General features: G+C 35.0%; 1 protein-coding gene across 2 annotated transcripts in view; it reads right to left on the bottom strand.

Annotated features, from left to right (window-relative positions):
• Positions 1–6,060: 6,060 nt before the first annotated feature.
• The window catches only part of LOC136858446 (unconventional myosin-IXa), an 842,620-nt gene continuing 833,832 nt past the window's right edge, over positions 6,061–14,848 (bottom strand). For both annotated transcript variants that reach the window (XM_067137995.2, XM_067137996.2), the window contains one exon: positions 6,061–8,344. In XM_067137995.2, the coding sequence (XP_066994096.2) occupies positions 8,142–8,344 (203 nt within the window). In that variant the 3' untranslated portion in view covers positions 6,061–8,141. The remainder of the gene's footprint in view (positions 8,345–14,848) is intronic.

Raw genomic sequence — 14,848 nt, 5'->3', positions numbered from 1 at the left:
ATAGACCCAGGGGACGACCAAGGATGTTGTACATCAGGAACTCCATCGGTGAACTGGCATGTGGTTCATATAGCAACATGAAGAGGTTAGCAGAAGATCATCAGATGTGGCTACAGCGACAAGGCATTGCCTTTAGTAGATGATGATGGTGAAATCAGCTAAATACGACATAAAATTGTACGCAATGTGTGATAGCCAAATGTTCTGCACATATAACCTGGAGATATACTGTGGAAAACAGGTTGTAGGGCTATACATCTCTTCAAACAAACCGTTTGATATTGTGGACATACTGACTGAGCCAATTAAAAAATCTAACAGAAATGTGACCACGGATAACTATTACAGCAGCTTTTCTTTTGCTGAACACTTGTAAACACTTGTTGGAAAACAGGCTGACTTTCTTGTGAACCTTGAAAAAAAAAGATACCACCCAAATTCCACCAGGACAAATCATGTGAAGTTGGGTCGAATATGTTTGGCTTCCAGTACGATAAAAGTTTAGTGTCTTTCATCATCAAGAAGAGAAAGGCTGTGTTTTCACTGTCTTAAATACATGGCACTAATGAGCTGGATCATGAAATAAACAAACCCTTGCAGATCAATGACTACAATTCAACCAAGGGAGGTGTTGACACTGTTGACTTGCTTTGTTCAACATATAACACCTCTAGGGAAAAAAAAAAAACACCGCCAATGGCAGTTTTCTTACATGAACTTGATATTACAGCCATCAACTCCTGCAAAATATTCTTTTCAAATTGCTCAGAGGAATGTTGCTGGATAAGGGAATATCTTGATGTATCCACAATGACGCACACAAAATGCTGTCAACTTGTGTATACGGATTTATTTACAATTATTTACAAATTAAATGCACATAACCTACAGTAAATCACTGCCGTCACAAGAAAACAATTCACTCCGTAAACATTTCTAATAACTGCCTATCACGAAGTATCTTATATGGAGACTGCAACCACTGCCTGTCAACTACCAACTTTACTAAACCAATTCACATACTTCGAACACTCGTCAGCACAACGCACGTCTGATCAGAACAACTGTTAAACCATGACTCTTACTAAACAATAGCTCTCTTCTGTCATCAAGACCACCTCCATATATACGTGCCTCGCCAGGCTTTTAGAAAGATACATGTTCTCGTAAATTCTAGAGTGCTTAAGGCCCAGATATAATGTACAGAATATTCTACAGAGTGCCATTCTGAGTGTTACAGTGTGTTTCACAATTCTGTAGCGGATTACACATCACATACAGGCAATAATAAATTATATAATATTAATTTACAGGTATTTACATTAACTGAACTCATATAAATATTTATGTACAGCACATGTTTCATGTCATAATCTCACAAACAACGCGATCGTATCGTATGTACAAATGATGTAATAATAATAATACTAACTGGATGTAAACACTTCATAGCTATACATTACAAGTAGTAGTAGTAGTAATAATAATAATAATAATAATAATAATAATAATTGTAAAATAATAATTCGAGCTCGATACTTGCATTATTTATCCATGGGTGAGAGAATATTGTTTTCAAGTTATATTGGTTTATCACACTTGTGTCAACCTCTACAATTTAGCTATGAGCCTGATTGAGGAAAACTTGAAGAATAGAGGAAAAATATCTAGTCTTCCTAAGGAAATGTTCGCTTTTCTATCAAAACACTGTTGAATCCTCAAATGTCAGCTTCAAATACCAAAAAATTTTGCACCCATTTGGAAGCCACAAAAACAATAAGATTGCTGCACCTGTGATACATGCCTAAAACACATGTGCATGACTCGCAACCAACACTGAGTTACCTGTGAGAAGTGCAACAGTAATACCAAGGAAGAATCTTAGTTCTTGTTTCTTCTATGACACAGTACTTTTCCATTGTTTTAATTCAGGAATGCGAAGTTTCACTGCAGTGTTGATGTTACTTTGTTGCAAATTGTTTATATTTTACAGTTTCTTGTGAAGTTAAGCTAAGTTTACATTTTTTTAAATTTAAACTATTTGTTCTGGTTCTATCATTCTGTTTTTAAATTACTACTTCTAGTTAAATAATTAATTAACGATATTTTCATGTCTGGCTAATATGTGACTCATTTAATTTATCCAATTTACACTGTAATAAAAAGTTTTAGTATGGAAAAAGTGCAAACATTTTTTGTGTGGTCCAACTGCCGCAACGCGAGCGCTTCTAGGACTTCTATAGGCACAAGCACCTGGAGGTTAAGCAGGAGTTAGTCAAGTAACTACAATGAATGCTTCAATTAAAACAATCATGGGCAAAGCTGCAGCGGGTAGTGCTAGATAGTGCTAGTATACTATTTATATTAAGGACAAGAAATATTTTAATATGAATGTAGCCAAGGCCGAGGTAAGTTTGACATTTATTTTTTTCATTACAAGAGTCCATTCAGGTTTTGTTAAGAAGTGTGTGCCAAATTACAAATTTAGAATTCATCTACACAATGATACCTAAAAATTCATAAAGTAGGTTTAACTTCACTTAGTTTCCAGTACCGGTACCCAGAATATAGTACTACTTTTAAAATAATTGGGCTCTGAGGTACAACATACCAGATTTATCATATTTGCTTCTGTGAACTCTCATGTTCATGATTCATGATCCATGACTGCCTTCATTAACTCATTTAACATTTGTTTTTAATTCTGTTGAGGACTAGGCATTCCAAGAGTTTGAAACAAATGCTGAGCAATGTTTCTGTAACTTGAGGCGACAATAATGTCCTATGTCGAATCAGGGTTTCAGAAGAAACTAAAAACATCAGTACTATGGTTGTCTGAAGAGAAGTTGCATGGATGCAGGGTAGCAGTGTGAGGGGTAAACATGGCTGCTGCTCATGCGCCTATCTCAAGTCTCAAGGTCTGACAATAGAACATCTGTTCCGTCTGTGGTTATTCTTGCAAAATGAGGTGCTGTTCTGAAGCTTCAAAGAGGTAGTGCAATTGTGCTTTAGTTACACATTTAGCCTACTACAATTATAAGTACTGCATATGAACAAATTAACAGTGATCATGCATCTATTTCAGAGTTCGCATGACGAATGTTTGTAGCTTAGAATGTAGTATCTGTTACTCGAGCCGTACTTACAAGCTGCCGCGACTTCTCGTGAGATGCAGATAGTAGTTTTTGTCGACCTGACTGCAGTGTATGATACAGTATGTCTATATTGACTGCTGCTAAAACTCAAAAGATGCATGCCTTGTAAGAAATTAGCAACCCTGATGAACATGTTAACAAACCCTCCTTCAAGTTCAGTATTGCGTGTAACATAAGGATGTCCTTCACAGTAAAGAACAGACTACCTCAGGGATCTGTGCTGTTGAGCTATTCCCACCACTCTTCAACTTGTACACCAGTGACATACTTAATACCATCAGCACCAAATTCTGCTATGACAATGACTTAGCATTAACCACTCAAACCACAACGCTAGAAAAAGGGGACAGCATCTTATAAATATGGATTTGGAAACCTTGAATTCATACTACAAGAAGTGGAGACTTTGTCCAAACCCACCTTAGACCAAGGTATGTGCTTTCCACCTGAACAACTGACTGACAAACCAACAGTTCAAGGTGGACTTTTGCCAATGGAGGCTAAAGCACAACTTTAACCCTAAATACCTTAGACTGCTCCCTGACTTTCAGAAAACACAATCAAAAACTTAATGCCCACAACATCTGACAAAACTGGCAGGCATTTCTTGGAGAGACAATGCAACTACGCTCTACACCACAGCCCTCATCCTAGTGTACCTTGTTGCTGAATACTGTGCCCCAGTGTGGCAATACAGTGTCCATACCAAGAAGATCAATGTTCACCTACATGAATGTACGAGAATTTTCACAGGAGCACTGAAATCTACTCCCATTTCTGGCTGGATACCATCAACAATATCCTGCCACCACACTTGAGACGATATGAAGCGACGGCATGAGAATGGAGGAAACTACACCAACCCAATGATCCGCAAGGACTCCTAATCCAAGAGGTCCTGAATGATCTTCCATGAAGCTGGCTGAAGTCTAGAAACCCTGCATGGCAAGGTGTACATGATGGCTTTAACATCAAAGAAGAATGGTGCCCAGTTTGGAACTTGGCACCAATTAACCACCATGTTACAGATCCTACCAGGAAATTATAGGGATTCAATTGAAAGAGGGAGGAGTGGACTAGATTTAACTGACTGAGGAGACGCCACAGCAGTGCAATACTTCCATGTATAAATGGGGGCAGAGCAACTCTTCTGCTTGCGACTGTGGAACTCAGGAACAGAATGGGGAACACCTTATGAAGGACTGCCATCTGAGGAAGAACCATCGATCATTCCAAGATCTCACTGATGCAACACCTTCAGCTCTAACCTGGTTGTAGTCACTTTGTGACCAAGAATTCTCTGCAACTTTTGTCATGTGCAATATTTAGATATAACTGATATTTGAAAGTTTGTATTGTGTAATAGTTTCTGAATACCCATTTTTAGATCAACCACTAATTTGTAATGTAAATATTTCTGTACCATATTTCTTATATAATTATTAACTGTTGTTCTACTATATGATTTGTTTTCAAGATGAGAGTTAATCTGTAATCTCACCAGTATACATACAGATCAAGAAATATCTAAGACAAAACTGAATAGTTTTAGGAGTATCTCAGTATAAAGTAGAACTGAGAGTAAAACAATGAAAGAAAACCATATTATGTGGAGGAGTGATGGTAAAAGATTGCCTGGGAAAGTAATGGACACAGTTGTGGGGAATAGAAGTGCACAGAAAAACCTAAGACTCAATGCTACCATCTGAGGGTGTATCCTCCACATCATCAATGCACACAGGAAGATATTCTTTTAATTAATGACAAGGCTATCTTATGTTTGGTCAGATACAGAAAGATGATGATGATGTTTTAGTGATAAACACAGTCATCAGGTGAAGAAAGCCTTTAATAAATTAATATCTTATCTGTTTTTTCTGTACAGTACCATTTAAATGTGTGATGAAATCAGTCATGTGAGAATGACCAGCACAATAGAACTGAAAACTTCCAATTCCAAACTAAGAAGTAGACTTCCTAGTACCAATTCAGAATTAAGTGGAAAAATAAATTCAGACCTGAAAGCTTTTGTTTCATAAAAGATATACTGAACACATTCCAGCTCTATGTTCAATACAAGCACAATTACCTGGCTAGTTGCTTCAGTTTGTTGGACAGGTATGAAGGGCATATGAAATCTGCACACAGTAATTTTTACACAGTTAACTTTGGCTTTAACTATCAAATATGCTGCCTCCTATAATCTACAGGGCTGATTTCAAATGTTTCTCTTGAAAATAAAGTATATTCAATCCAGATCCAAAAACCATGAAAATGGCATTATTCAGAAGTAAATCCACAATGACCTGAACAGAAGTTCCAAAGATACTAAGAGTCTAGGTAAAGATTTTCATGCTGTATATGTTCTGAATTGAAGTATAAATAATACAGATGCATAGAAACATATATTTATGATAACTTTGTGTGCTTTACGAATGCAAATTAAGGATATTTATGCATATTACTAGGTTGCTATTGATGTTTTCTTGACACGGCATAAGCCAAAAAAGCCTATATCATGTCAATATTACTAGGTCTTTACAATTTTAAAAAGTATTTTAGATGAAGAAATTTTTTGCAGGAATATGCTTTCACTTGGATTGATTTCGTATTCTGGGAAAGAGGACAATGAATTTTCTACCTACTTTATAATCTGTCCTCTCTTTTTCTATTGCTTTTGTTTGCATAGTACGGACAGTTTCTGCTCAATTCTGGTAATAAACAATGTACCTATAGTGAGAGCGAGAGCCAGAAAATGCTACTGAGAGTTGTGAATAGAGCATCTTGGAAATAACTCACAGACTTGCAGACTAAATATTGACAGTCTAACATCAATAATGAAATTGTACTTATAAATATACTAGATCAAGCTGGATAAGGAGTAAAGTTACAAAGAAACAATAAATATATTAAAATTTATTTAATTTATAAAATTTTTACTTAAAATGTACTCACATTTAATTATTAACTTTTATAAAATATATAAGAAGGAAAAAATTAACAATGCAATTAAGTCAGTCTTCTGGTATGTACCTATAAACAGCGCAGAGACATACAGTATCTTCTTCATTTTGACAACGGCAAAAGAAGTTATCTTTTCTAAGTTACGTGAACCAGTTAGTAGTTTTCAGTTTAATTCAGTTGGAGAAGGATGGGAGAATATCAGTAGCTACGATAGCATTGGTACAACCATACACAAAATCACAATGGTTTTAAGGCTGATAACATCAATGTTAGGCATTATCATCAGGTCTCTTAATGTTCAGCAAAACTATGATCATTTTAAACGTGAATAACATTTACCTATGGTCGATTATATTAACCCTTCTTCTTAACCCCCTTAAGCATTGCCTGCCTCATCGAAGAAGTAAAATAGGAAAAATACTTTACGGTCCTACTGAATAACAGGTTAATTTGAATAAAAGGATTCTACATGGTAATGAAGGAACTTCCACCTCACTTTCAAAATTATCTCTGGTAACATGGTAGACAGTCACACATAAAGAGTTGTAATGTACTGAAATAAAGCATGTTTTTTTCATCGATTAAGGACTAGATAACAGCTTGTTTGCTTGTACTGTGGAATAAGAACAGAAGCCCTCATAAATTCATTTTTAGATTTATCATCAAAATTCCTCATGAACTTCATTGGCATAAAACCAATGGTTATTGGCCCAAACAAAGTTTTCTTAGATTACGAAACATGGATATAGTTTTCAATAATGGGTGGATTTGGATTAAGAAATGCTAAGGGTGAATATACACAAATCTTATGAGGATTGAACTGGTGGAGTGAATACAATTCACACAGAGTGAAATATTAGTAATTAACCTCAAAATATTAAACTTAAGAAATAGGAACCAAAAAATATTAACAGTCCATAATTTTGTATTCAACAACATACTGTACAAAAATTACAAATTGCTTTACAGACTACAATGCCTTAGAGGTAACATTTCAAGAAATAATGCAATAATCTCATATTTGAATCACATAAATAATAAAACATAGAAAATACGTTCCTAATACACTGCATTCGATGGGACATTTACTGTACTAAAACGAATATGCCATAAATTATGGCTGACAAACACACAAATGTCCTGCATAAATGATAAATGTTACAACAACTGAGTGTTAGAATCACTCTATGTAATTATCATTCAGATATATCTGTTGCATCGTTAAATTAAATATAATTAATGATTAACAATTAATCCAAACAATTCACAGAACAATAAATGTACCTAATACTCTTATCTAATCTAAGCAAATAACAGTACACAATAGTAAGCGTATTATTTCCATCCAGCTGACTCATTACTCCACGGAGTATTTCATGTTTTAAGAAAGGGAGGTGGAGACTGCTTGTTCCACCAGCTTCTCTACTTTGGTCAACTCTTTTCAAAGTCAATACTTCATAATCACGAGTGAAGGCTGGAATGTATCATAATATTGTTATGGAAGAATCAGTAACATTTTAAAGGAGACTGAAGATTAAATGCATGATCTTATCACGAAGTCTTGCCACAACTTTCAGAGTCATAACTTTCCTCACTATATAAAAAAAATGGGATTTTGCAGAACAGAATGAACTGAAGTTCAGGAAGCACACAATATAAAAGGATGAATTCCCTGATTACAGTTCACACCATAAAAATGCAAACCTAAATTTTTACATCACATTACATACATAGCATCAACATCACAGCCAATGTTTCTATACAATAAACCAAGTTTCCACAGATTTACAGTATAAGATTGCTTAAGATAGCTGTAAGGGTAAATACAAAGGCTATGTTGTTGCAGTCCGATATTATTTCCAAAATATGGAATGTAGAAGCTATAGGAAAATAACTGATGATAGGTTCATTTACATTTAATTTTAAATAGGGAAGGGAAGACACCAGTTAGAGGCAGAAACATGCGAAAAACTGCTACTAGTGGCAGGTTATAGCTTGTATTATTCATTCCAGACAGTGATTTCAAACCATTATAGGGTCCTCGTCTTCCAATGGAGGATATAGAGATACCGTGCTGTTGTCTGCAGATGACTGTCGTTTCAGTTTTCGCTTACTGCTGTTGCTCGCATCCTCACAATTTGGCTCGTCTCCCCCAGATATTGAACGCATGGCCAGAGTTCTGTGCACCTTACCCTTACGACCTTGCTGAATAGAATACTGCTGTGCTAGAAAAGGTAAAATGAAAAGAAACTAAATAACAAGTAATACAAAATGTATATGATGAAGTATTTAAAGATTAAATGCATCACCATCTGAAAGCAAAAAGTTTTGGGTATGACAATGCTTATTTTTTAAGTGAATTAAATAAGGATTTAAATTTTAATATTCAAATAGCTCTTAAAAAACCTTTAAAAATTAAACTTTTTACAAAGTGCAATACAAAGTCCCTGCACTATATACAGAAGATCTGACACAACGTGATTTAAAATTTCTCTCCTCCCTGGCTGAACGTGCACTGGAAAAAGGGAAGCAACACTCTCAGAGCATACGTTCAATGCTCTTGTACCAGAGTTTATGGAACTTTGTTTTGCCTAAGGCATCCACTACCATTTTTAACCATGCTGCCTTTGGACTGGTTCCTCAGAGCAAGAGCTTTCTGTGTAGGGTATTCTTCACTATGTCTTTGAATGTGTCCATACCAGTGTAGTTCTTTCCTCTCCATCTTGTTAATGATAGGAATGACTTTGAAAGGATCCTCATACATCTTGTTGAACATCCAATGCTCACCGAACATCATAGCATCCAAGAACAACTGGTGCTGTCTTTCTCTACACGGTAAATCTTCCAACTAATCTAAATCTAAACATGGTACCAGTACTGTATTGGTGGCTGAAGAAAAAGACTGTTCCTGAGGCAGCAGCTGGTACAAGATAACCTCAGAACTCTGAAGCATTTAAATTATTATTATTAATCATGTACAGTCGTATCAGCACAAAATTTTTTAATACATAACCGGTTTTCGGACACTAAGGTCCATCATCAGTGTTAAAATTTAAATATTTAATTCCACATGAGTGTGTTGTCAAATTGAGTTAAAATAAGTTTTAAACATTTTTTAATGTAGCCCTGTTGACATCAATTGTAAAATAAGAAAAGAAAAAACAAGTGTAAAAGTATGCAAATAATACATATAAACTTACAATGATGATGTAGAAGGTCTGAACATACCATAGGGAGGGCTAGCTTTTCCTCATGCTTAGGCTGTTGCTTTAGTACTAAACAAATGTTCAGCTTTAAGTACGGAATGTGCTGCAAGCTGTTACCACCTCAAGGTTACGGTGAAAGCACATGATGTTATGTCAACTCAAGATTGTAAACAAAATATTGCTTGCGACTGTTTCATTAAAATTTTTAACAGGTTCCCTTGTCTGCACTAAGAATATCTCAATGTTTTCACGGGTATTTAATTCAAATCCATAATTACCTTGAAAAATTAATTTCATGTCCTTTTCGATCCCTAAAAAGCTATGGTTATTGTTGTAAATGTGTTCCGCAAAAGCTGAATATTTGTTGTACTTTATTGCCTTAAAATGTTCTTGATATCTTTGATTCTTCCTATATAAAACATTTTACAGTCACATGTGAGCCTATATACTCCCGAATTGGTGTAGATACCCTTTTTGTTGATACTATGTGCATTATATATATGTTCTGATATTTTATTTCTGGTTCTAAATGCTGTTTTGAGTTGAAATTGATTAAATATCTTAGCGATTTTAAAAACTTGATTCCCAAAATACGTAAATGTTACAAACTGACTACGTTCAGGGGTTTCCTTTCTTTTCTCATGGTTTACCTTTCTTTTTCTCTGTTTTCTCTTTTTACATATAATTTTGTCTATCATTTCTGGGTTGTAGCCATTTGCTTTAGCAATTTGTTTTATTATTCTAATTTCTTTCTTCTTCTTTTAAAAATTTCTATCCCATTTCTGTGGTAACTTCCACTTGTGTTTTTAATTTGGAGGATATGCGTTTGAGTACCAGTTATGAAGGTTATTCGTTTACTTTATTTTAGCTGTATGCTAATCTCAATTTTATTCTGTCACTTTTAATTATTCATGTATGAGTTTATTATTCTTACTATCTTTAACTTAATCTTCTGAACGGGAAATGTGAAAGGTAACTTATTGTTATCTACATGAATTCCGTGTGTATTTCTGGTCACTGAGTGTGTAAGTGCCTACTATTGACTTAATTAGTGCAATTACTGCTACAATTTTTGGTTTATTTTGGAATTACTATCTGGACATGACGTTGAATTGTGTATAAGTGTTCATTTCTGCCTCATGCAAGTAAGTAGTGTCACAAAGCAACATCATTATTATGATGATGATGATGATGATTATTATTATTATTATTATTATTATGATTATGATTATTATTATTATTATTATTATTATTATTATTATTATTATTATTATTATTACTGTGCATTACAGTGGATATTTAAGGTCCACTGTTGATTTCCTATTCACATCTGTTACTTGTAATTCATTTATTTAAATGGGTTTCCCTTTACTTCAAAAGTGTGTAGATGTTTTGCACTATTATTCTACTAGGGACTGCAGGCTTGTTGTTCATTATTTTGGTTCAGTCACTGCTTAACTTCTTAAACTGAGGACCTAATATGGTAAAGGGTTAAAGTGCCAAAAACATTATTTCCAGTAAAAGCCAATAATAAAGGTTCTGTTGCAAACTGGCACTTACATCATCCTGTATCAAAGGAGGCAGGAATAATAATAATTACCTATGGCCTTCAAAGTGCAAGTATACTACTTCACTACACAGCAATATTTAGCTTTATACATTTTCATTTCTTCAATTAAGTGGCTCAGAAATTAGAAAATACACAAGTTTCAATATGCTTATGGTACCTTTTATAATCACTGATAATGTCTGTAAGTATTTACATGGTTGTGGGATAGCTCGTTCACTTGTAATGTGAGTTTTAAAACAGTAAGCATTTCAATGTCTTACGAGAGCATTCTAATAAACGTAATCTTTTCTCAGTTTCACTTCGCTGTGAGATAACTCTCATCTTGAACCACTCAATATTGTTTGACCCACTTTTTAATGAATAACTTGAGAAATAAAACAGAACATGATCTAAAAAAATTACACTTGTTTATTTGAAAATGTAAATAAAATAATGTGTAATTAACATTTATTCAGTCCCAGTATTATTGTGCAAAATGAAGACAATGTGATCAGTTTTCTGTATTATCACTTTCAGCATCGACATTCTCAGGAATTACAAGTAATGAAAATCATTGCAAATCCATATTGAAAGTAATATTATGATAAATGTAAGAAATTTATTTCTCTTCCACCTATTCAATACAACTCAATATGTTAAAGTTAGAGTTAAATCCTCATGAAAATAAGAATTGGTACATGTTTCACCCTTTCATATGGGGCATCATCAGATGTATCATTACTAGGGAGCGGATTTTTATGCAATTACATATTTTTTTTGCGTAAGTTTTAACGCAAGTTACGAAGTTCATTATTCCTATTGTGCATCCCCAAGTGTAAATACTGAATCTTATTTCACATAAAAACACATATTTTCACATTTTTGAAATGTAAATACATATTTTAAGAAAATCTATAATAAGCACATAAATCGGCAATATTTGTTGATCAATAAAATTTAAAATGCTTCTGTGTTATAAAACAATGCTCATATTTTCATTTTACGATTACGGTATTGTTGTTAACAGTGTATTTAACATAATGTATCTGAATGTTTTGGCTATTTATGGACTTCCCTCCATAAATTCTAAAACTTGCTGGTCACTGGCTACGTCGTTACATTTAGACAGCGATTTGATTTGCTGCACAAGATGTTTCTTTGCATGATGTCATTCCAACTCTTTGAGTCAGCCCTCTCGGGTTTTGTTTATAGAATATCAGCGAAAGGCAATCACGGAGAGATAAGGTGACATAATTCCGTTATGACATGGGAGACTCGGAAGAATATTGCCCCATTTCATCACTCCTAAGAGTAAGGTTAGCTGTTCGGGTCTATATATCATTCCCGTCGTCGTGTGATTTTGTATGGATTTATAAGAAATATTTCCTTCAGTGTCTGCTGCTATTCCTTTTATTGAAACAGTGATTCACCGTAAATGCGTGTGTCGTAACCTGCAAAATAATACCAAAAGAGAAGTCAAGTACAAGGTCGCGTCTTCAACAATATGTAGTGGAATTTAAAAGCATTTTCACTACCGATGGAAAAGTATTATTTTGCCAACCTTGTGGTAAAACAGTACGTGCAGATCAACGTTCTCAAGTAATCCAGCATTTGTCTGGAAATAAGCATACTGCGGCTGCTTCGCGTGTGCGTTCGTGACAATTACTAATAGCTGAACCAGCTACTTCAAATGCAGGCCAATCTAAATATTCCCACTATTATTTAGATGTATGCAGAGCATTTGTTTGCGCTGACGTTCCTCTTGGTAAAATAAATAATCCAGGACTGAGAAATTTCCTAACAAAGTACATTAATTTTGAGCCTCCAGACGAATCCACATTAAGAAAAAACTATCTCCCAAAATGTTACGAAGAAACTTTACAGAGAATTCGGGCAGTATGCGATAGCGAAAAACTGTGGGTGAGCATTGACGAAACCACTGATTCAAGTGGCAGAAAAGTAGGAAATGTTGTAGTTGGTGTGTTGAAGAATGACAAAACTGCTTGCGAACATTCTTATTTGCTAGCGTGTAAAGAAATGCTTGCTGCAAACCATGTCACTGTAGCTAGGTTATTCAATGAAGCCATGCACTTACTTTGGCCAAAAGGTATAAAATACGACCATATATTGCTTTTCCTTACTGACAGCGCAGCTTACATGAAAAAGGCAACCGAAGGCCTTTCTGTGAGCTTTCCGAAAATGATACATGTAACTTGCGTTGTTCATGCTCTACACAGGTTATGTGAAACTGTGCGGGCTCAGTATCCTCAAGTGGATAAATTAGTGTCTAATGGCAAAAAAGTCTTCGTAAAAGCACCCTCAAGAATCAATCTCTTTAAAGGGAAAAACCCGGATCTTGCGCTTCCTCCTCTGCCTATTGTTCCGCGGTGGGGTACCTGGCTTAGCCCTGTGGTATACTACGCAGACAATTTTGAAAGTTTTGCATCCGTTGTGAACGTGCTAGATAAAAACGATACATCGTCAATTGAGATTCTTCAAGAGATACTAAAAGACAGCTCTTTGAAAAATGATTTGGCGTTTATATCTGCCAATCTAAGCTTCTTGTGTAAAACTATAGACATACTTGAAAAATCCACTAACCTGTTGTCCGAAACAGTGAAGGAAGTGCGCGCTGTTGAAAATAAATTAGATTCACTCCCAGCTTCGCAGGTACAGGGACTGTTAAAGGTCAAATATCAAAATTTGTTCACTAAAAACAGAGGATTTCAAACAATGTGCCAAATTTCGAATGTATTAGAGGGTGCTCATGTTGGCGAAATTGATGGTGTTATTGTTGGTGACATTCCTCTCTTTAACTATGCTCGTCTGACTTCCTGCGATGTGGAGCGATCGTTTTCGCAGTATAAGGTGTTCTTTAGAGATAATCAGATGCATTTGTGATGGACAATTTGGAGATGACCTTTGTTGTTCACTGTAGCAACTAATATTCCAGCGTGTGATGGGTGAGTACGAACTGGTACTAGTTTTTCTAAGATGATAGGTTGCTTTTGCCATATTTAAACAAAACATTACCTTTAAAAAAATAACCATTCATAATATCTACTCTGGCATATCAAAACTTAATATACCATACAGCACGTTTCCATACACAGGCATCATTTTGCCTTAAGGAGCACGTTTGGTAGCACCATATTCTAATACACAACATTATACTTATTTACTTCTTGAGTGCGACTAGTTATGTGATATTTAAAGGAAAATAATTTCAATTTTTTATCACATATTTTAAAGTTTTTCAGCACATAAAAAATAAAATATTTTTCACATTTTTAGCACATAAAAATCCGCTCCCTAATCATTACCTCAAACCGTATCATGTACCTGGTTAAGCAGTTCTTTGCAGCCACTTTGAATATAAATTCTTTGCTGAAGGTTGGTAAACAGAAGGAATTAGAACTACTGACCAGGATTTGAATTCAGTGGTCTTTTTCGAGTTTAAACGCCACCCTGCTGCAACACTGTATTCGATCACACAGTTCAGTAATGTCCGCAGATGTTCAGCACTTATTGCAAGCAGAACTGTATCATCTGTATATTGCAGATTATTTATTGTGATCCCATTAACAATGATGTCCTCATGTTTTCCATCTCGTGCTTCAGAAAATACCCTTTCAAGGTAAATATTGAAGAGGACTGGAGGTAGAACACAACCTTGCCTCACTCCTTGCTTTATTTCAATAGTACAGGTGTTTGTGCTGTCAACCTTAACTGATGTGGTCTGATTCCAATACAGGTTGGCAATAACTTCCTTGTCTTTACCATCCATGCTAGTCTCATATAGGATATGCAGCGATGTTTCATGTTTCACGTGGTCGATAAAAAAGAAAAAAAAAAAAAAAAGCATATTTATCCACAGACATATCTATGCATTTTTACCAAAACCAAAACCTGCATCCCCAGCAATGCCTCTCTGGTGCCAAATCCATTAGAAACCAAACTGGGGTTACCTGTGT

The sequence above is a fragment of the Anabrus simplex genome, chromosome 1, assembly GCF_040414725.1.
Source record: "Anabrus simplex isolate iqAnaSimp1 chromosome 1, ASM4041472v1, whole genome shotgun sequence".
NCBI lineage: Eukaryota > Metazoa > Arthropoda > Insecta > Orthoptera > Tettigoniidae > Anabrus > Anabrus simplex.
Note: the sequence above shows the minus strand (reverse complement) of the source record. Positions and strands in the feature narration are given on the sequence as shown.